Here is a 19792-nt window from a genome sequence, read left to right as displayed (position 1 = left end):
GCTATAAAGTAAAAGGTAAGCCCGCTCTAAAGACATTCGTTAACACGCTGTTACTGTATCACAGTAAAGAGGATATTGTCGAATATCAATATGATAATGAATGTCACCGTGGTGGGAAGCCTACGGCACTTCGGGCCCGCGGCACCGGACAGCCAGCCTGCATAATACTATCCCTCACTATAAATCCTGCCCGAATCAATAAAATACGCTCCGGCCATTTTTATGAGTTATTCGCAGTATTTGAGGATAGTATGACCCATTCAACCTCCATCGAGGGGCTCACCCCTATCGATGCCTTGATGCCGCGGAGCTACATCCGGGTTGTCCTAGTCTTCGAAGATGCAACAAACCAACGCGCACAAAGTACCAAATTTCTGCAGTCTGGGCTCAATGCTATCTCAAAGGAGATCCCGTGGCTCTCCGGTCGAGTCCTACCAAGAACTTCAGCGGCTGGAGAACCGTATTCTCTCGAGATCCGATGGTATGGACACACTACGCCAACTCTCATCGACAAGGGTACGATAGACATCTCGTACGACACCATTTCCGCAAACGGGATACAACCCGAGTCAATTCCAGAGACCGTATGGCCGGTGCTCGGTATGATAGACGAATTTCCATACACAGCGGGAGCCCCTGTTTTCGCGGCAAGTACGTTCTGCTTCGCGGATCGAGGGCTCGGCTTATGCATTTGCATGCATCATAACGCTGTCGATGGCGCAGGGTTCTCAGAGATTATACGACACTGGGGAAGGGCTATCGCAGAGCCTGGCCGGGCCATTCCCAGCTCGTTTGAGAGGAGGTGCGAGCGCCTCACGGCGGCGCTTGCGGATGACCTCGCTGAGACATTGTCCACTTCGACAGACGGGCTGTTCGAGAAACACCCCGAGTATTCGAGACTCCCTCCCGCTGTCCCCGAGACATTTTCTTCCTATGCATGCAAGCTCTTTACAGTCTCACTTAACTGGATCGATACGTTAAAGTCCTTGCTGGCCAAACACACATCAACACCATCCTCAACAAACACGATCCTGAACGCACTCCTCTGGACCACAATCACGCGTGTCCGAACAAAATCCGGGAGCCTCTCGAGGGAAATCGATCAAACCAGCCGTCTGGTAACAGCAGTAAATGCGCGCCAGTGATTACCACTAGCATTCTCCCCACCCGACGCCCCATATCTAGGCAACGCAATCATCTACGCCCTCGCCGAATTCTCCACACCGGCACTCACGGCGGCGGACGAGAGTCCCATCCGTTCCCTCGCGGAAATCTGCACCACAATCCTCAACTCCCAATATCCATTAACAATTGACGCACGCCACATCGCAGAGGTCCACGAGCTTGCCACACACACGGGTGACCCCGGCGCTCTCTTTGTAGGCTGGGACTTGTTCAACTCGGGGGACCTGACGATCACTTCGTGGGCTGATTTCGGGCTGTACGAGGTTGATTTTGGACCGGGTTTGGGGGGCCAAGTTTTGTGCGTTTGCCGTTATATGGAGGCGGATGGGGTTGTCATTGTTCTGCCGAGGCGGAGAGGTGAAGGGGAGAAAGGGGTGGAGGTTATTGTTATGCTGCGGAGGGATCATATGGATGTCCTTGTGGAGGATGAGATGTGGCGGACTCTGACCGAAAGCTAGTTCTCCCAAGGGGCGGAGTATAGACTATAGACATGCCGCATTTCTACCAAACAGGGAGTAAGACATGGACTGTATGTCCACAGGAAGTCAAACTAGTTGTCTTCTCTTTCTTTGATGAAGTGGACAGTAGCCTGAAAATAGTAAGCTTGCAAAATAGAGCCCACACCCATACACTCACTTGGATGAAGATATAGAAGGGCACAATCTCACTCAGACTTACGGATATATTTCTTAATCGCTCTGCTCTGTCAAGTGTGCTGCCAGCACCTCTTCCTAACATCTATCCTAATCCTTTCCTGGCCCCAGAGCACCTAAAAGTTCCCTGGCTCCATATCAAACCTCTCCCTCGGAAACGGCGGCTCACTAAGCCAATCATTCAGAATATCCGCCGTATACACCGGGTCTAGCAAGCTAACGTCCTCATGCGTGGAGGAGTCTGCACTCAGCGCATCCTGAATGAGCTCCGGCCCGAACAGAGTGGGATTATGCGCGATATCCGAAGCACGAAGTGAGTCCAGCTGCCGATGCTGCGAGGAGACGAGTTTCTTCGCGATTTGGGTGAATGTCGACTTGAAATTCCTGCAAATATACAGTACTGTCTTGCCAGCTCATAAATTCGATCAAGAAACACGAGAATTGGTGTTTCACAGGGCTCTGTTTTGTGACTATGACGAGTACTAGAGTCTCAAAAGGGAGACTTGCATGTTCTCAAATCAAAGCAACTAGTATGTATTTGATAAATCATACAGTGGACTGAGCGAGGGAAGATACCTCGGCTTTTGATAACGTTTACTAGAAGGGTCTCATTCTCATGTACACTGACAAACTTTTCTTTTCATCGGGTATATTTGCATTGGGAATGAACTCTATCGATCGATGTGTCTTGTAGTCTCCACTTGAAGCAGGTCGAGTGTTATTGCATGGTTCTATTAAACTCTCCTCCCGCGGTCGCATAAGTAAATCCGATCGATCAAGCAAGGCCATATAGATCAGCCATAGTGGGGTCAACGGATATGTGTGGAACCAATCAGATGCACTTACTGCATTCCAATGACAGGAATGTTGGAAGGGGGGCGGCATAATGGGAGAGAGAAGCTGAGTATGACGAGGCGCTGGATGGAATAAGCCAATTAGGTGGATTTTCCCCCCCCCAAGGATTATGGACCACATATCCTTACGATTACAATCGCTTTCATACTCTCCGAGGAGATATATTTTTCTCTTGCGTTCGTGTACCATGGTCATTCTCGATTTGTTGTATGCGCCTGGATGATCCTAGTTGATCGGCGCCAAGTAGGCCTAATCCAGGCCCTCGGAGTGGACCAAATCCCAATCCCCCTTGCTTGTGCATGAGATGCATCGCACATCAGAGCACACGCCTTTAGGAAGGTCAGCAGAGGGCCAGGGATCTGATTCAACCGGTGTACTCCGAAAGCAACAATACTAGATCCCTTGTTTCTTCGAGTTCAGACCCCGTTACTGACAGTTGTGTGCATGAGCCACTGCACCCATCGATTTGCCTATTGCCAATAGCCGTTGTTTTTACTCCGGCAGATTGGCCTTCCAAATTTGCCCAGAACAGAGGCGCAGGGGCTAGCGGCATTTATTCTTGAAGTGTAGGAAGAAATCGAATCTTGATCATTCCCATCTCGTAGGATTTTCGCGTCAAACCCATGCCCCCACACGTGGCTGCCATATGGGCATCGACCCTCACATACAGCATTCCTGAGGTTGCAAAGCCAAATTCGCCCCGGTGGAAAAAGAAGATGGGTCATGTTCCTGGAGCGGGGGCTCTCCTTGTTTTTTTACGAATCTTTTTTCTGCTCGTCTTTGAGGAGTTTATTCCTCCGTTCTTTCTTAATCTCTCCGATCGCCACATGTTCGGCCCCTGGCAATTTCGCACTGGACAGAGAACAACATGACGATGTCGGCGCCCCCAACACCATTCCAAGACGGAGTAACGCCTCTCAAGACCAAAGGAGAAATAGATGAGGTTCGTCTGGAGGCTGCTCTGGGTCATAAGCAGGAGTTAAAGCGAAATTTCGGCCTGTGGAGCTTGACAAGCTTGGGTATTGTGATTGCTAAGTAGGTCCCTAGTGCTCTTGATCCGATGTGAATCTAGAAATCTGACCAACTCAAGTTCCTGGGCATCGACTGGAGGGACAATTGTTGTCGCCCTACAAAATGGCGGTCCGATGGCCGTGATCTATGGTCTCGTACTTGTTAGCATCTTCTATACTGCAATTTCGGCGTCGTTGGCAGAATTGGCTTCGTCCATGCCCTCTGCGGGCGGCGTATACTACTGGTCCTCTGTGATAAGTCATAATCATGGTCGCAGGACAGGATTCTTCACCGGTTACCTGAACGCCTGTGCATGGCTGTTGTCGGCGTCATCGATGAGCTCGATGCTGGGGAATGAAGCGGTGGCAATGTACCTTCTCAAACACACGAGTGTTGACTGGCATGCGTGGCAAGTTTTCATCGTTTTTCAAATCGTCAATTGGACCTGCTGCGCCATTGTATGCTTTGGAAATCGCTTCATCCCTCACATCAATCGAATCTCTCTCATACTATCAATGTGCGGCCTGGTCGTGACGGTAATCGTGCTTGCTGTGATGCCGAAGCAGCATGCCAGCAGCGCCCAGGTCTGGAAGGAATACCATAATATGACTGGTGGATGGTCCGATGGGGTTTGCTTTATGACAGGACTGTTGAACGCTGCCTTTGCAGTTGGAACCCCTGATTGTATCAGCCATCTATCCGAGGAAGGTATGTTGTGAGGACTATAGAACCGAAAGCATAGGGAGTATCCAGCTGGCTAATGTCCCATTCCACAGTGCCGAAGCCCGAATTAAAGGTACCTCAGGGTATCATGCTGCAAATGCTGACTGCCTTCGTCTCTTCCTTCGTCTACCTGGTGGCCTTATTCTATGCTATTGAAGACCTCGACGCGGTATACCGCAGTCCGATTGGCTTCTTCCCCACTGCCGAGATCTATCGACAGGCCACAGGCTCCAATGCTGGCGCAATTGGCCTCATAGCAGTCCTATTCCTGGCCACGTTCCCAACCTTGATCGGAACGTTCGTCACTGGCGGACGCATGTGGTGGAGTCTTGCTCGAGACAACGCGACTCCCTTCGCCAGCTATTTTGCTCACGTGGATCCGAATCTCAACTGCCCCGTTCGCGCAACAGTTGCCATGAGCGTACTTGTCACTTGTCTGGGATGTATCTATGTCGGCAGCACCACGGCCTTTCAGGCGCTCATATCATCTTTCATTGTACTGAGCACGCTCTCCTACTTCGGCGCCATCCTGCCACACGTCCTGTCGAGCCGACGCAACATGGTCCCTGGGCCCTTCTATATGGGCCAGAAACTTGGCATGGTGGTCAATGTTGCTGCGCTGGCGTATATCTTGGTCACCGTTGTTTTCTTCTGCTTCCCGCTCGTTCTTCCCGCCACCGCGCAGAATATGAACTACACCAGCGTTATTGCTGCAGGCTTGATGGCTTTAACAACGCTGTGGTGGGTTCTCCGGGCCCGACATGAATATCAGGGCCCCCAATATAGCTTCGAGGCCGCGGAGAGATTGAGCGCGTTCCAGACGGGCAAGGAGGGACGCCGCTCTTTCATTGACGTTGCGAGTCCGTCGCCTACATCTTGTCATGATGATCATATACATGTGAGGTGAGCGGATCTACGAAAAAAACGGTGTGATGAAGCATGACTTGTATGACTGCAGGGTGGTTTGGGGGTTGTTTTTGTCTCGATGATTGTTTTGATATTATGTCATATATTGTATATTTATGTCATTTGATGCTTTTTTTCGAGAGTATAGCGTGCGCTCTCACGAATGTTTATAGCAATGAGAGCACCAAATGTGTATGATTTCGACTACGCCGCATTATCAGTATCCATTAGGACAAGAAGCCACCCATAGTCAGAGACTGATGGAGTTCTATTCATTTTAAGAAGCTCACGAAATAATGAAGCACCTTGAGGTCATAACGTATCATGCATACTGAATGGGAATCCCGATTTCAGAGGATGGCTGCCATAAGCTGTAATCACAGACGGGATTTGATGATTTGTCCGCCAGACCAGGAGTCACCAGCCTCCAGAGTTTGCCATGTAGCGACAGATCCAGCCTCGACACAGATCATGTTCTTGTATGCCTCATCTGGACTAAAATCGGACATTCCCTTCGCCTTCTCGATCCAGGGATTCCAGACCACGACATCGCCCAGAGCTTCGCGAGAAATTGAGAACAAGGGGTTGTTATCTGAGGCAGAGGAGACAACGATTGGCTTGGCAGGGTCGAGATCTTGGTAGACGCGATCGGTCTCTTCGGTGATAGCAAGCGCGGGGGAGGTTTCGGTGTGGGAGGATGCGTTACGGGTCTTATCAACATAGGTCTTGGACTCGAGATTTTTGACCCGGATGTTTGAGATGTCCTGCTGCGGTTAATGAGATGGACCCAGAGAAGTAAGGCAGCACTAAGATATTCATACCTCGACACGCAAGTAAGTATGCATCAGCACCTGGAACTCAAAGTTCTCCTTGCCCTCATTGGTGACCTGTAGAGCGGTTGCCAGTGTGTCTTTGGTGAGCGTGACACTGTAGACAAGGCCAAACTCGTATGGCCATGCCTTCCGGAACTCCTCGGTCAACAGGGCGTGCGACAAACCGAAATCGAGCTTCACTGAGAAATCCCCTTGACCAGACTCTGAGGACGACTTGCCGAGGAACTCCCAAATGGAGTTACGGGCGAAGCCATGTTGCGGAAGCGGGGAAGTCGCGTGGTTCTGGGGAGGAGGGCCAAAGACCTAGACATGAAGCACGAAGATTATTAGCTTGTGAGGATTGGCATCGAGGAAGCGTCGAATTCAAAAAATCATACCGGAAAAACAAGCGGAATGCCACCGCGAATCGGCTTGGAGCCATCGAGATGAGCCTTCTCGCTCAGAAACAGTTGTTCCTGGCCATTGGCCTTCCACGAGGTGACCGTGGCGCCGTATAGGTACACCGTGACGGACTCGCCGGAGGGCAAGCGAGCTTCGATGGTTCCATCATTGGTGGAGACGGTGGGCTGTGGGAGGGAGGCTCCTACGCCGATAGCAGAAGGCTTCTTGGAGCGGTCCATGATGAGGTTGGTTAGAGTGGAAGGGAGAAGGAAGGCGGAGTGGAAGTGCGGGACGATGCGTGATGCGTGATGAGATGATGGCGGGGGATCGGAGCTCGCCCCACTCGCGCGTTGACCTTCCAATACATTTCCGCACCCGGACGAATCTTGGAGAATATCATTGTTCCTATACGTGACTAACCCTAGCTATAGATCTATCCATGCTGCATCATTAACGAGGTGTTTCCCCGAATGCTCACGGCTTCAATGCGATGGATCTCGTCCTCCGTCAATCGCCAGCCCAGCGCTTGCATGTCCTGCTCCGCTTGTTCGGCGTCGCGTACGCCGACAAGCGGCACCACCCCCTTGTTGATGGAGTAATTCAACGCGATAGCAGGGACAGGCACACGTCGCTCTTCGGCAATGCTCTTCAGCACTTGGATTGTCGGCTCGAGCATATGCATTGGATAACTACTGAAGCGCAGCGTTCGTCGGGGCTCATTGAAACGTGAGTACTTGCCAGTCAGCCGACCTTCCGCGAGCGAGGCGAATCCCTGGAAGCAGATACTGCGCTTTTTGCACTCGCGAATCATGCCACTGGCCTCGGGCATCCGGCGGATGACAGAGTACTCGCACTGGGACACGGCCAGAGCCACGCCATGCTTCGCCAGCTCGTCGGCCATCCGGATCATTTCTTTGGTGTCATAGTTGGCCACTCCCACGGCACGAGTCATGCCCGATTCCACACAGTCGGCCATACCCTTTGCGACTGTGGAGATCAAGCTGGGATGCATGGGCCCATGCACCAGATAGATGTCGACATAGTCGAGGCCCAAACGTGCGAGCGAGGCCTTGAGCTTAGCCTTGGGCGCGCCGGATTGCAGGACCGTGTTGGTCATGTCCGGCACCGAGAGCCACTTGGTCTGCACCACAAAGCTGTCGCGTGGCATACCCTTGAATAAGGTACCGCAGATGCGCTCGCTTTCTCCGTCGCCATACGACTGAGCTGTGTCTACAAAAGTCAAGCCCACGGACTTGAGCTTTTCCCATGCTTTATGGATGGCTGGAAGATCTCTGGTTGCATCGTAATCGAATGTTGCCTTGTCTCCCCATGCCCAGGTTCCAATGCTCATGTACGGGATGAGCACGTCCTTGCCGCCATATCCGTGGAGGGCAATTCGACTGCGTGAGTTAGGAACGAGATCAGCTGGCAGCACGTAGGCGGGTTCACTGAGGTGTGAGTCCATGGGCTTCACATGTGGTGAATTCACGCCCTCTGTCGCGGACATCCCGGTGGCTAGACCGGCCTGCATCATAAATTGAGTCATTGTGGCTGCGTGTTCAATGATATTACCGATATATCAGACGAGGGAGTATCAGACGAGGGAGTATCAGACGAGGGATCATAAAAATAACAAATAGTAAGGGACTGGAGGGGGGTGTTTGTAAGAAGATTGGGTAAACTGTAGCGTTCTACTCGATATCATGGTGAGCGGTGGCGCCGGCGTCATTCGCCATCTACGCCCCTTTAGAGCTGTGGGCAAACGAAGCCCAGAAGCTCTCCCCCTAGATATGGAGTCATTGTCTAAAGATCTTTGATTCAGTGGCAAAGGCGGTCTCTATCATCGCCTCAGTGGGGTTCGTGGCGAACCGACGTAAATATCACGGTCGAAGGTTCCTTGAATGCCATAGTTGCAGTGACTCTTTAGCTGGAGGCCTATTCTACATAGATTATTCTGACATCGGAAAATTCGAGTCCTATGGGCGATTGTTCATGTGTTCCGGCACCGAATATGTAGATTCATTCAGAAAGGCCCATTAAGCAGCATCAGTAAAACATGACAGGATAAAAAAGGAAAGTGAAGTACGGAAATGCAAGTAAAGCCATGCCCCGAAAACAAACGACGGAGACACATATGCAATGGCCGCTATTGGTTTTGGAAATGTAAGATGCAGGGGGGAATAAGGACAGATCGAGTAAGAAAAATGATGTAAAACAAAGCATGAATTGAGTCGTGAACGCCATCGCTATGCTATATTGCTGTGCCGCCGTGATGCATTGTGGGCTTCCACGCGGATATCAAAAAGGAGGTCGTCGACCTCGCGAAGGGCGTCTGGTCCCAGCTTGGCCGACTTCATATCTCCTAAAAGCTTTTTAAGGGAATGAGAGATGCCCCCCGCCTCGGCATCCGTCAAATCATTTTGCTTATCGAGTAGATCATTATCGTGAATTTGCAGCTCTGTTTCTGGCTGCCGCTCTTCATCAGATTGCGCTCCAGTGTGACCTGAACGCCTCTTTCGAGAACGATGTCCACGAGAAGATCTCGGACGACTCAAACTCTTTTCGATGATATCCGGGGTAAGCGGCTCATCAAGGCAAAGGGACTGAAGCGATTGCTTCGAGGGCTGGCGCGAATCTTCTTCTTTCCTGGCAGGCTCCTCTTGGATAGGTTCTGAAATCCTAGTTGCCAAGGGAGATACCTCGAAAACGGTTGCATCGGATCCCCTCCGCTGGGAATTCCTAGTTGACCGGCGCGGGGTTGTCGAAGTTGGCCTAACGACGGCCTGTTGAGGAGGTTCAGACGTCGGGAAAGCATGAGGTTGGGTAGCATCAAGTTCTTCTAAATCAACAACCATGACGTCTTGCGTAGTTGAAAGTCTTGTTGATCGACGTCGTTCCTTGACAGAGGTCTGTGTGTGATCTTCTTCTCTTTTTCTCTTTTTGCTTTTTGATCTGTCGGCTTTTTTGTGGGTAGACGGATTTTCATCAGTCTTGACACCCATATCAACAGCGAGTTCCAAGTCTTGTTCAAGCTGCGATGCAATCTGCGTTTCCAATTCCTCGGTGGAAGAATCAAGATCACACTCCAGAGTAACCGAGGTGGATGGTGCATCGAAAGGCTTTGCAGCTTGCTCACCAGCGTCATTTTCAGGCTTGGATGTAGACTTTCTGTTCTTCTTCTTTGACCCTGATTTGGATCTAGTGTTTCGAGAAGCAGAAAAGCTTTCCGTTGGCTGAGATGGTGTACTCGCTGATGGGGTTGGTGCATAGCCTGCATCATGTTCTGAAGTTTGACCCAGTCCAGAGCGAAGTCGACGGCTGGATGGCCGCTCATGCGCCTGGGACGCGGTGTTGGTGTTCTCATTTGTTTCACCGGACATACTGTCCTTGGAAATGCTTGGCATGTCTTCGCCCATGTGCAGAGAATTAATAGTGCTGTCAGTAGGAGGTTGGCCCTCTACGGCCCTGCGGGAACTTTCTCTCCGAGCCTTTGCAGACCTCCGCCGCTCACGACGAGACTGCTTTTTGGGGCTTGGGCTCCGAGTGTGCATTTCAGGGGGTGAGGAAGGAATATCGGCGGCATCATTCATTGTAACATCCTGAGATTTGAGAGCCGAAGCGTCGGAGTTCATTGCCGGTGTCGGGTCCCGAGTTGCTGGGGTGGGAGATGAACCAATAAAGCCTTCTTCATTTTCAGTTGGCACAAGCGTCGGTGTCAATGGAATGCCAGAATGTGCGGCATGGAGCCTCCGTAAATGGACAGGTGTGTCGAATCCCAGCTTCCCCGGGGTGTTGGCGGGGGAAGATGATCGTATGGATTCTATCATGCGAAATACTTCCCGTCGGCTTTTCTGGAATGTGATAGGTGCCTCGGGTACAGCTGCATCACAGTTCGTGGGCAACGAAGGCTCAGCAACTTCGCTATTTTCAGATGCCTCCATGCCGTCACCTGGGAGCGGTGAATTGATGGCGACTGCCCGCTTTTCGGTGGCATCCGCAGGCTTTTTATGACTCGATTGGGTATGGACTGTGGAATGCGATGTGATTGCGTCCTGGGAGCCCAAAAATTAATTACATGAAGTGGAAGATATAGGATATACGTACCTCGATGTTATTCTGAGACTGTGACCCGAGCCTGGACATTGTCCTAGAAAACGTTTTGCCCAATGTAGTGGCGCTGTCAAAAGCATCTGAGAATACATAATCCGACTGGAAAAAATGTAAAAACTGCTTCATTCTTGGAATATGTTCTGACTCCAAGCCAGCGCAGATAATGCCCTCGAATTGTCTTACAGAAGATTCATTGTCAACCACGACAACTTCTATGTTTTTGAGTATAGCAGAAGACAGAGCGTGACACTGATAGCACGTCAGTTTTTCCTTCGTATAACACCAGACAGATTATTATACTTACCGCAGTTGAAATTCTGCTATCAACAGGGATAGTAACGCCAAATTTGTTTTCTTTATCTCGCATCCAAAGCACCAACTGTGATTGGAGGGCTTCCAAGACCTGCGAGCGAAACAATGCCGTACCAGACCCAAGGAAAGAAGGTAAACTTTCAATGAATCCAGCGAGAGCAGCACTGCCAGGAGCCTCGAACCCGCTGTAAGTTAAGTCGAGAAGTCTTCCGACAGAAGCAAGCAGCTTATGCGGAAATGGTGGGAGCCTCATCTGCGGAGATATCGCGTTCTCCAATCCCCGTCCAGGCTCCTGGAGAAAATGAATCGACGAAGCGTGGCGAAGGAGTGATGCGACTAGTAGATAGGCATCATGGATCGGTACAAAAGCGAGTCCTTCAGCTATAGGCTCCAAGACCAATGTGACAAGAACCTCATCATCCTTCTCAGTCCTCACAACACGTACAGATGATTCAAGGAGGTCTGACCATTCTTTGAATGCACCAGGAAAATGCATGCCGGAAACAAGAATCTTGGTCGCATTTTCATAATCGCGAGAAACAGAGCCATCACGCTCCCTGGCCGAGTCAATTGGGTATGATTGCAATGCATTCGTTGCTGCCACTGCACTAGATTTCCAAACAACGACCGAAAGATCATTGGACAGCGAGGGCGAGGCTGTCCCAGGAAAGCCCAAATTAGCGCATTGTTGAAGAAGTTCCAGGCGAGAACCACGGGTAACTCGGCCGTTGCAAGACGCATGGATTGTTCTCTCGACAAGTTTGACATATGAAGGAGTCGGCTCGGTTATCAATTTGACGTTTGTGATTATTCGGAGAAGGTGTAATATGGGGCTATCGAGATTGTTTCCGGCTGTTGGGTTTCGATGAGTAGTTGATGTATGGGAAGCCTGGAAAGTCTCATCTGCAGTTCTCAAGAGAAGCTTCTCGGTGAAGGAAATGCCACCAAGCGAGAGGATCATGGTTGTTGATAGATAGCGGAACCTTTCGAAGAAAATATCCTCACAGTGCTCGCCATATGCATTCAATGAGGGTGGCCCCGTTGTCCAGAGACGATGTAACAGGCCAAGCACACTTGCAACAGCCTGCATTGATTCCCCTGAAGGAGTGATCTCCTTGCTAGAAGCGAGTGATAAAGCACTAGATAGGCTATTCCAGGCAAGAGCGATGTTTGACTTCTCGATTCCTTCGTCAATCCACACAGACGACTTGAGAAGAGATTCAAAAACATTCAAGACTGAGGATATCCTGGAGCGAACCCATCTGGAGTCAAGCGAAGGAAGCTCCTCTACTTCCATCTTGGCAAGGTTAGTGATCCGTTGTTCTGTCCAAACTTTCGCTTGTGGACACCAAAGCATATTCGCAAGGACAGCTGCAGCGCTATCGCTGAGTCCTGGTGCTGTTGAAAATATCGCAGCGGAAGGAGCAGCGACATATTCTTCCCATATGAAATCCAGATGATGGTGAGGTATTGAGGGGCGGAAAGTGTAATAAAGCAAGTTGTAATAGCTCGTCAGAGCGAGTGGAGTAGGTGCCATTCCTGGCTTGTCGGACTTTTTGCGTTCAAACTGAGAAATGATTGGTTTGCCCAGCATCTTGAGCAGCAATCGGCCGGTTGTTTCGCTAGGGTTGATAGCGAAGACGAAACGATTCCAGCCGATTATGGCCTGAGACTTTGTTGAGGGCTCGCTGCAGTTGAAACATTTTTGCATGACAAGAAGCCACTCCTTGAAATGTTCCCATTGGTCCAGGTTCCACTTTTTACTCCTCAATAGAAGAATTATGATACTCCAAATCTGGGGCACGAACACACCAGTTTCTGCAGATGCAACCATTCGACACATACGTTCGCGGATCTCCGTAATCAATTTCCCACCATTCTCCAGGGGCCGATTAAAAAGGTCTCGCACTGTTCTGGATAGAGCAGCATTCGGTCCGGCAGCCATAGATAATTGAAAGCCAAGGGCGATTGCTTTTGTGCGTATTTCCTTCATATGATGCAACAGGCCAAATACTAGATGCTCCATCCATGTCGAAGGTTGTGAGAGGAAAGTTGACTTGGATTGAGTAAGAAGGCGCTGGTAAATGCTTAGGCGGTGCTGGGCGATGGCTTTGCCAGAGACTTGCTTGGTTATATCCTGCAACGATGTGAGAATACGAGTGACCCGAGTCTGGGTCATGATCTTCGAGCCAAAGTTTTGGGTGGATAGAATCGACATGTAATGTGTCAGGACCGATTTGGGCATTTTCGCCTCTTGGAGGCAAGTGATTGCTTGCTCTACCAAGAAGACTCGGAATTCGTCTGAGAGATGTGATGAAATGTCCTCATGCCAGACAAAGGCAGCCGAGAGTTTTAATGCCTGGTTGGCCAAGTTTGTATCCAGTGGTTGGCCGTTCACCAGATCGCGGCTCACATCACGCTGAATAGATTCAGTGATGAGACCCAACTTATCCGCAATATCTTTCCCCCCCGGAAGCCCCTCATATGTTCTAAGAGCACCAAAAAATTGCATATATGCATCGAGTCGTGATGTGATTGACTCTCCAGCCAACTGCTGAATCACTGATGCAAGAAGCATTGCGAGTGACTCGGTCGTGAAAGTATCGACATTGGGTGACCAAACGGGGATCGGGGAGCTAGTTTCTTTCAAGATCGATTTAAAAGGCCGCCCGTCACTCAAGTATGGGCTCTGAGGGTGTGAGATCTCTTTGGAGTTCGCTAACCGTGCCTTGGTGGTTGATTGGGGCGCCTCAATGATGGTATGGAGCCATGGCGAGAAATTCACCCGTTTGGCACTATGGCTTGAAGGAGAAACCTTCGTGATACTCGTCGCATACGCCGAGTCTCTCGGAGTCTGGACGTCAGCTGTAGACTCCGGGTTGTCTTGGTCGATCCGTGAACCAGGCCTGGGAGGAGTTGGAGGGCGAGCAGGGTGAGGGCCGAGGGTGGACTCCACCATGGTTCAGAGGAGGAACGGAAAGGAGGCCGCAGAAGGATCAAAGACCATTGCTGAATGACGAGCAAATGGAGGCAAGGTCGTGAACGGCGAAGGGAGCGTGTAAACCAAGGCCAGTGAAAACTAAAGTTCGGGGACGCGCCTGTCGCGAATCGCGTAAAGTGGCCGCGCATGGACGCCCCAGGCGCCACGGCATCAAGGCACCAGGACACCAAGGCCCCAAGGCACCAAGGCAGACACCCGCGCGTTTCCGTTTCGCATTTACACCTAGAATGTAGAGACCTGTGAAAACGACGCCGAAAATGACAACCGCTGGCGCCAGAAACGGCCGCCTTTCCACCCGTAACTATAGGACGGGCGAGCTGCTCCTTGACCGCCCGTCTGTTCTGATCTTTATTCTGCACCCACCCGTGACTGTCAGTTAGTCACGCTTCTCGCGTTCTGCTGTAGACGCTCGACTTCAACGATTTTTCCCCCCGTTTCCACTGGCGAACTTGGATCCTAGGCCCCTTATGAGAGAGTCCTAACCTTGGCCCCTGTACCCGACATCTCCTATAGCCCCTCTACCTTTAACGCCTGCTTAAGGCGATGGGCACTAATTTGGACCGATCCTATCCTTTGCGAGGAAACTCGAGCTAGACTATTTCCGCAGCCTTGGATAGCTCCCCCTAAATTTCAAGCTAAGAACGCTGACAGGAATTACCGTCGTCGAACATTACTAGCGGAAGTAGGTTAGCTCTCGATAAAATACAAGCTTAGTGGAGAATAATATGGAATAGGTATTGCATTTAATCGAAACAGAACTATGTGGACTATCTTCTGCTGGAAGATCAATCGATTTATATGAACTTTTTCGGGAATGGGTCGGGAAAGAGCAAGGAGCAAAGTATGGGTCCGCATTACGTTTTGGGCGGATCTAGATCGCTGAAAATCAATGACAGGAGGAAAACAATTACGATAAAGAACGCTCTGACCAAGAAAGAATCCTCCGCTCTCCAGTCTATCCGCTGGCCGTCTCCGTGCCCAACCGCAGGCTCAGGGCATCCTCTCCAACAACTCCACATTGCTATCTCGCTTGTATCCCCGCCGCTGCAATGCAAATCCAGGATGGATCGCAGTCATGCAAATGCACATGATTGAAATCATCGCTCCCTCCAATACCATAAAAGCGACCTCGTCGTTGGCCAACTCGCTGTCGTATCCTCCATTGAGTTCGACAACACGAAAGATAGATCGGATATAGACCAAGAGTGTTGAGAGAGCGAGGGCTGCCACAGTCAGTCTTATCCCAGGATGGGAACATATAGCCTCGGGAACCTACTGAAGATCCAGACTTTCCACCGCCGTCTCTCGCGGATGGCCGCATACCCGTCATCCTTTCTATTCTCAGAGTCACTGCTCCCAGTCCGCTCTGCCTTCCGTGTCCGACGGCGCAAGCGGAAGGCAAACTCGGATCCCAGGTAGATGAACAATGTCAGAACGGCTACCTGAAATGCCAACCCAGCGATCATGACGTTTGTCCCAGTTGTTCGCATATCTGCACCTTCGGCTGCCGAAGTGATGGCACCTCCAGCACTCTGCATTGCCAGCGCGATCGTATCGCACGAGATGAAGAAGATGGCATACATCCTAGGCTTCACACGCGAGATGTCTTCGCCATTGTATACAACCACGGTCCGACCGAGGAGGAAGTAGAGGGCGGCGCAGAAGAAAACGGGTCCGAGAGTGAGACTGATGAGATTCCTTCATCTCTGTTAGTATGGGCGTCCTCATTAATTGTCTGTCTTGGCGTTGCCGAACTTACATGAGAAACCAATCGAAGTTGAAGGGGTTATTGTGGAACAGAATCCGCGCGGAATATCCTAGGACTTCGAGAAATAGACCAGCGATCATCGACAGGGAGAACCCCCACATGCGATACAGCGGAAGTTGGACGGCCTGAACTATGAGAAGAGTCCCGAAGAGGGTAATGTAGATCGTGTTGCCGGGGATCGAAGGTTGATAGTGAATATATGCATCCTCGATGGAGCAAGTCTCCAGGGAGCATGTTGCGGGATCCATGATGAGAAACAGATATGAATGGCAATATAATAGTTTAAATTGAATTCTATGGTTTTCCTCCAGGAGATGAGGCCATTCCGCTGGGGTTATCTATATAGTAGGGCGCGCCAAGAGACCGAGTGACCGACTCCGAGTCCGTGTCCGTGTCCGTATCGCTCAGCCCCCAAACCAGGTTGCCATATAAAAGGTCACACCGTGTCCGTGTCCGCCTCCATCGCAATACGAAGTATAGGTTAAAAGGAAGGCGAGGAATCAACGAAACATGTCTGCCTGTTCAGAACGCGTCAAAACGTGCCAAACTTGCGCCAGGGCCAAGATCCGGTGCTTGCGCACGCCTGGTGAGACGGTCTGCGATCGGTGAGTCTCCCTCATGTTCGCCGTAGAGACCCTCCACATCTGACTGATCATCATCCAGCTGTCTGCGCCTGAACAAACAATGTTATTTCCGTCCGGCTCGCATGCGACAAGCATGGTCGAAAAAAGAGAGCCGGCTTGAGTCGCTGGAGCGACGAGTCGAGGAATTGCTGGGTCAACAATCGCACGGGGGTTGCAGCCAGCACAGTGACCATGACCAAAGCACTCCGCGCACAACCTCAACCGCCGGCGACGTTATCGACAGAGGCGTTGTGACGCTTGGCGAAGCAGATGCGCTGCTAGACTCCTTTCGTCGGCTAATGATGCCTCACTTTCCCTTTGTCGTTGTGCCTCCTCAAATGACCGTTAGCGAGCTTCGTGAACAGAAGCCCTTTCTCTTCCTCGCCATCCTCTCTGTCTCGGTGACGCGCGATGTGGAATTACAGCGATTCCTCGACGAGGAAACTGCAGCTGTCTTGGTCAAGCGAACAGTAATAGACCACTGCCACAAGGCATCGCTGGAGACCATACAGGGGATTCTCGTGTCAGTCGCATGGTAAGCTCTTCAAAACACGTTTCCTGCCACGGTCTGATCGCTTCAGGGGACAACATCAAGCGGGTGCAAAGGGACCAAAACGGCACGCGCCGCGAGACTTTTCAAACTATCTCCATCTGGCGATCAGCCTTGTAGTGGAGCTGGAGCTGGATCGTCCCGTCGAGCTCCGCAAACGCTGTCCGCGCATGACGATCGACATAATCAGTCCCATTGCGCGACCGCTGCATATTCTACAGGACGAGCAGAGGGCAGTGGTTGGATGTTCATTCCTTGCGTCATGGTAGGCGATCCGTCCAAACGCACTCTTTCTCTCCTAACAAACCAAGCTCCTCCGTCATCACTCAAAAGACCTGCACATTCCCATGGTCCTCCCGCGTAGAGGCGTTCGCGCTCGAGCTGAGCGAGAAGGGTGAATATGCAAGCGACAAGTCCCTCATCCATCTCGTCCGACTCCAGTATCTCTTCGAGCAGATTGATCACCTCTCTGCAGATCCCAACATTCCCACCGCAGGGTACACCAGCCCTATTGGTGATATGGATGCGTATCTACACTTATTCCGGACGATGTATAGTGAACTCCAAAAATACACCGCGCAACTCTCACCACATTTTACAGACAACAACTGTGCGTTTACTCCCTTGCCTACACGCTACGCTTCTGCTAACTGTATAACAGTCCTCCTAGCAGCACAGCTGCACACGGTCAACCTCTACCTGTGCCAAGTAAGCCTATTCGAAAAAGACAGCATCGCCCAGCTCCCTCACTCCGTCCGAGTTGACATCCTCTGCCACGGCCTCGCAACGGCGCGAAGCTCCTTCGACGCCTTCCTAACCATCGCCCTCAACACCGAACGCTACCTGAGCTACTCGCAATGGCTCCAAACGGGCTTCTGCCTGATTCTATCCTGCAAACTCGCACTAATGGCCGCATCGGATAAATCCATGCGCCTGAACGAACCCCGTGTCCAGGCCCTGGTCGATAAGCTCGACATGATCTGCGTCCTGGATACTTGCGTCTCGAGACAACTTTCTCAGGAGCCCGATCGCAAAACAGGATTCGATTACTCGGGCTGGTTGCAGTGGATTCAGGAGTGGTTTGAGAGGCATTACAATGCGTCTACATCGCGGGAGAAGGTATCGCAAGGGGGAATTGCCGTCGAACATACGATCGTTCCTGTGCATCCTCAGCATCAACCGACGCACTCGGCGGCGCCGTTCTGTACAGCTGACGACCTGGGGATTCCGGTCTCTGCGGAGGATTACATGCCGTGGCCGGGCTTTCCGGGTGTGCTTCCCAGTGATAATGTTCTTGGTGGGTGGATGGATCTTGGAGTTATTTCGCTCTAGTTGGATCTTCGAGCAGCAAAATATTCTCCTTAGACCGCTGAAGAGCCTGTCCCGGCGCCAACTTGCAGGCGTGAGGAATTTCCAAGGAGGGGAAGCAATGGGTTGTGTCTAGATGCTGCAGATAAACGTCCTCGTTGGTAGAAGCCAAGTGCTGAAAACGCGTGATCTTTGTCGCAATGCTCGCTATTTTCACTTTCATTTCACCGATTGAAGAAGTCCAAAGCTGAGTTTGGTCGATTTGTCGTCGTTAAAGATCACCAACGCATCGGCATGCTGCTAATTGCGCTAGAAAAGGCATCATCTCGCATTTCAGCGCCGAATGTGAGGATCCCAGAGGCAGACAGGCGAAAGAACGAGTTCTCGTTCATTGAGTCAACGGTCCTCCGCAGCAACGCAGCGCTCACAGCGCTCGCAAAGCCCCATTACTAATTCCTTCGCAACAGGCTGTCGGATTTTGCGCGATGGGGTATATATTTTACGTCGAGCCCGTTGAACCCTCCCCGAGCAGGCCGCTGATTAATCCCAGTCTATCAGCCCTCTCAGCGCCACTTGATGTGTGAGACACAGCCGAAGCTGTTGGTCGAGTATCGAGATCTCCTACTTCTCTGTATCGAGTTCGTCATTTTCGTATACCGTCAAGCAGACTGCGTTGTATGGGACAGTTGGAGTACCGGCGTTACCCATCACCAATGGCTAATATCCGCGTAATCTCCGCATCACTTGCTAGGTGAAGGGCCGTCTATATAAGCTCACGATCATGTCGCGGTATCAAGGAATATCATCAATGAACAATCACCATCATGTCCGACACCGTCCTATTGTGTGGGCAGGAAGAGGGAAGAGGGGTTTGCAGCTACAGTGACAGATGGGAAATCAGGAGGATTTGCCCGCTTGCATACCTCTCGCACCATCAGCCCAATTCAAAGCAGGTCGCCATCAATAATTCTTCATATTATAGCTAACATCTGCGAAGGCGGGGTCTGGGACCATGCCAAAGGCTAACTTAACTGACAGTGTAACCTAAGACTGGCAGCGACCAATCACTTATCCAAAAAAGGGTAAGTCGATGAGGCCTGGCGTGGGCCTTTTGTTCAACATTATTCCTCGACAGTCTTGATGATTGTTCATTTTAACAGTTCTATCTATCTATACATATAAAATTACCCTGATACTGTTGATGACTGTGCGTAGTTTTGCTCGCGTCTCTTTTGGAGCTCAACAATCCTCTTAGGCCATCTGGACCATGGCCAGCTCAGCCAGCCACACCTTGCTTGAGGTCCTCTCCAGTCATCCTCTCAATGGCTTAGTTTGAGCAGGCGAGATATAGCCAAGGCCTGCCAAAAGATAGATAACTCTTGATCATGATATTAAACCACCAGCCCTCTCTCATGTATACATTTTGCCCTTTTTGTTCCTTACGACACTCAAACTTGACACTTCGCTATGCAGCTGTGCTAATATAGGCTAGAGACAATGTCCTTCGTGCCGACAGATGTCGTAGACTCCCCAAATACCGCAATTTCGGAGTAAATGACAAGAAGAGTCCAAA

At 50.9% G+C, this 19792-nt stretch overlaps 7 protein-coding genes across 7 annotated transcripts; 3 read left to right on the top strand and 4 right to left on the bottom strand.

Annotated features, from left to right (window-relative positions):
• Positions 1–251: 251 nt before the first annotated feature.
• N7462_008378 (transferase family-domain-containing protein) lies at positions 252–1643 on the top strand (the record flags this gene model as incomplete). Its single annotated transcript, XM_057080093.1, has 2 exons — positions 252–1113; positions 1156–1643. 2 exons carry the CDS (start codon positions 252–254, stop codon positions 1641–1643), a joined length of 1350 nt encoding a protein of 449 aa, XP_056930421.1.
• Positions 1644–3561: 1918 nt separating this feature from the next.
• On the top strand, positions 3562–5334 carry N7462_008377 (putative choline transport protein; the record flags this gene model as incomplete). Its single annotated transcript, XM_057080092.1, has 3 exons — positions 3562–3728; positions 3784–4412; positions 4481–5334. The coding sequence occupies 3 exons, from the start codon at positions 3562–3564 to the stop codon at positions 5332–5334; spliced, it is 1650 nt and encodes a 549-aa protein (XP_056930420.1).
• A 376-nt stretch (positions 5335–5710) lies between these two features.
• N7462_008376 (D-hexose-6-phosphate mutarotase) lies at positions 5711–6786 on the bottom strand (the record flags this gene model as incomplete). Its single annotated transcript, XM_057080091.1, has 3 exons — positions 5711–6097; positions 6155–6469; positions 6544–6786. 3 exons carry the CDS (start codon positions 6784–6786, stop codon positions 5711–5713), a joined length of 945 nt encoding a protein of 314 aa, XP_056930419.1.
• A 194-nt stretch (positions 6787–6980) lies between these two features.
• N7462_008375 (uncharacterized protein) lies at positions 6981–8093 on the bottom strand (the record flags this gene model as incomplete). The annotated part of the gene is made up of 1 exon (XM_057080090.1): positions 6981–8093. The coding sequence occupies one exon, from the start codon at positions 8091–8093 to the stop codon at positions 6981–6983; it is 1113 nt and encodes a 370-aa protein (XP_056930418.1).
• Positions 8094–8793: 700 nt separating this feature from the next.
• N7462_008374 (uncharacterized protein) lies at positions 8794–13928 on the bottom strand (the record flags this gene model as incomplete). Its single annotated transcript, XM_057080089.1, has 3 exons — positions 8794–10599; positions 10652–10906; positions 10962–13928. 3 exons carry the CDS (start codon positions 13926–13928, stop codon positions 8794–8796), a joined length of 5028 nt encoding a protein of 1675 aa, XP_056930417.1.
• Positions 13929–14960: 1032 nt separating this feature from the next.
• On the bottom strand, positions 14961–15986 carry N7462_008373 (RTA1 domain-containing protein; the record flags this gene model as incomplete). Its single annotated transcript, XM_057080088.1, has 3 exons — positions 14961–15193; positions 15247–15668; positions 15730–15986. The coding sequence occupies 3 exons, from the start codon at positions 15984–15986 to the stop codon at positions 14961–14963; spliced, it is 912 nt and encodes a 303-aa protein (XP_056930416.1).
• Positions 15987–16248: 262 nt separating this feature from the next.
• On the top strand, positions 16249–18672 carry N7462_008372 (fungal specific transcription factor domain-containing protein; the record flags this gene model as incomplete). The annotated part of the gene is made up of 6 exons (XM_057080087.1): positions 16249–16343; positions 16402–16896; positions 16943–17176; positions 17223–17521; positions 17573–18208; positions 18533–18672. The coding sequence occupies 6 exons, from the start codon at positions 16249–16251 to the stop codon at positions 18670–18672; spliced, it is 1899 nt and encodes a 632-aa protein (XP_056930415.1).
• Positions 18673–19792: the final 1120 nt, after the last annotated feature.

The sequence above is a fragment of the Penicillium macrosclerotiorum genome (genome assembly GCF_028827735.1).
Source record: "Penicillium macrosclerotiorum strain IBT 26536 chromosome Unknown utg000008l_segment0_segment0, whole genome shotgun sequence".
NCBI lineage: Eukaryota > Fungi > Ascomycota > Eurotiomycetes > Eurotiales > Aspergillaceae > Penicillium > Penicillium macrosclerotiorum.
Note: the sequence above shows the minus strand (reverse complement) of the source record. Positions and strands in the feature narration are given on the sequence as shown.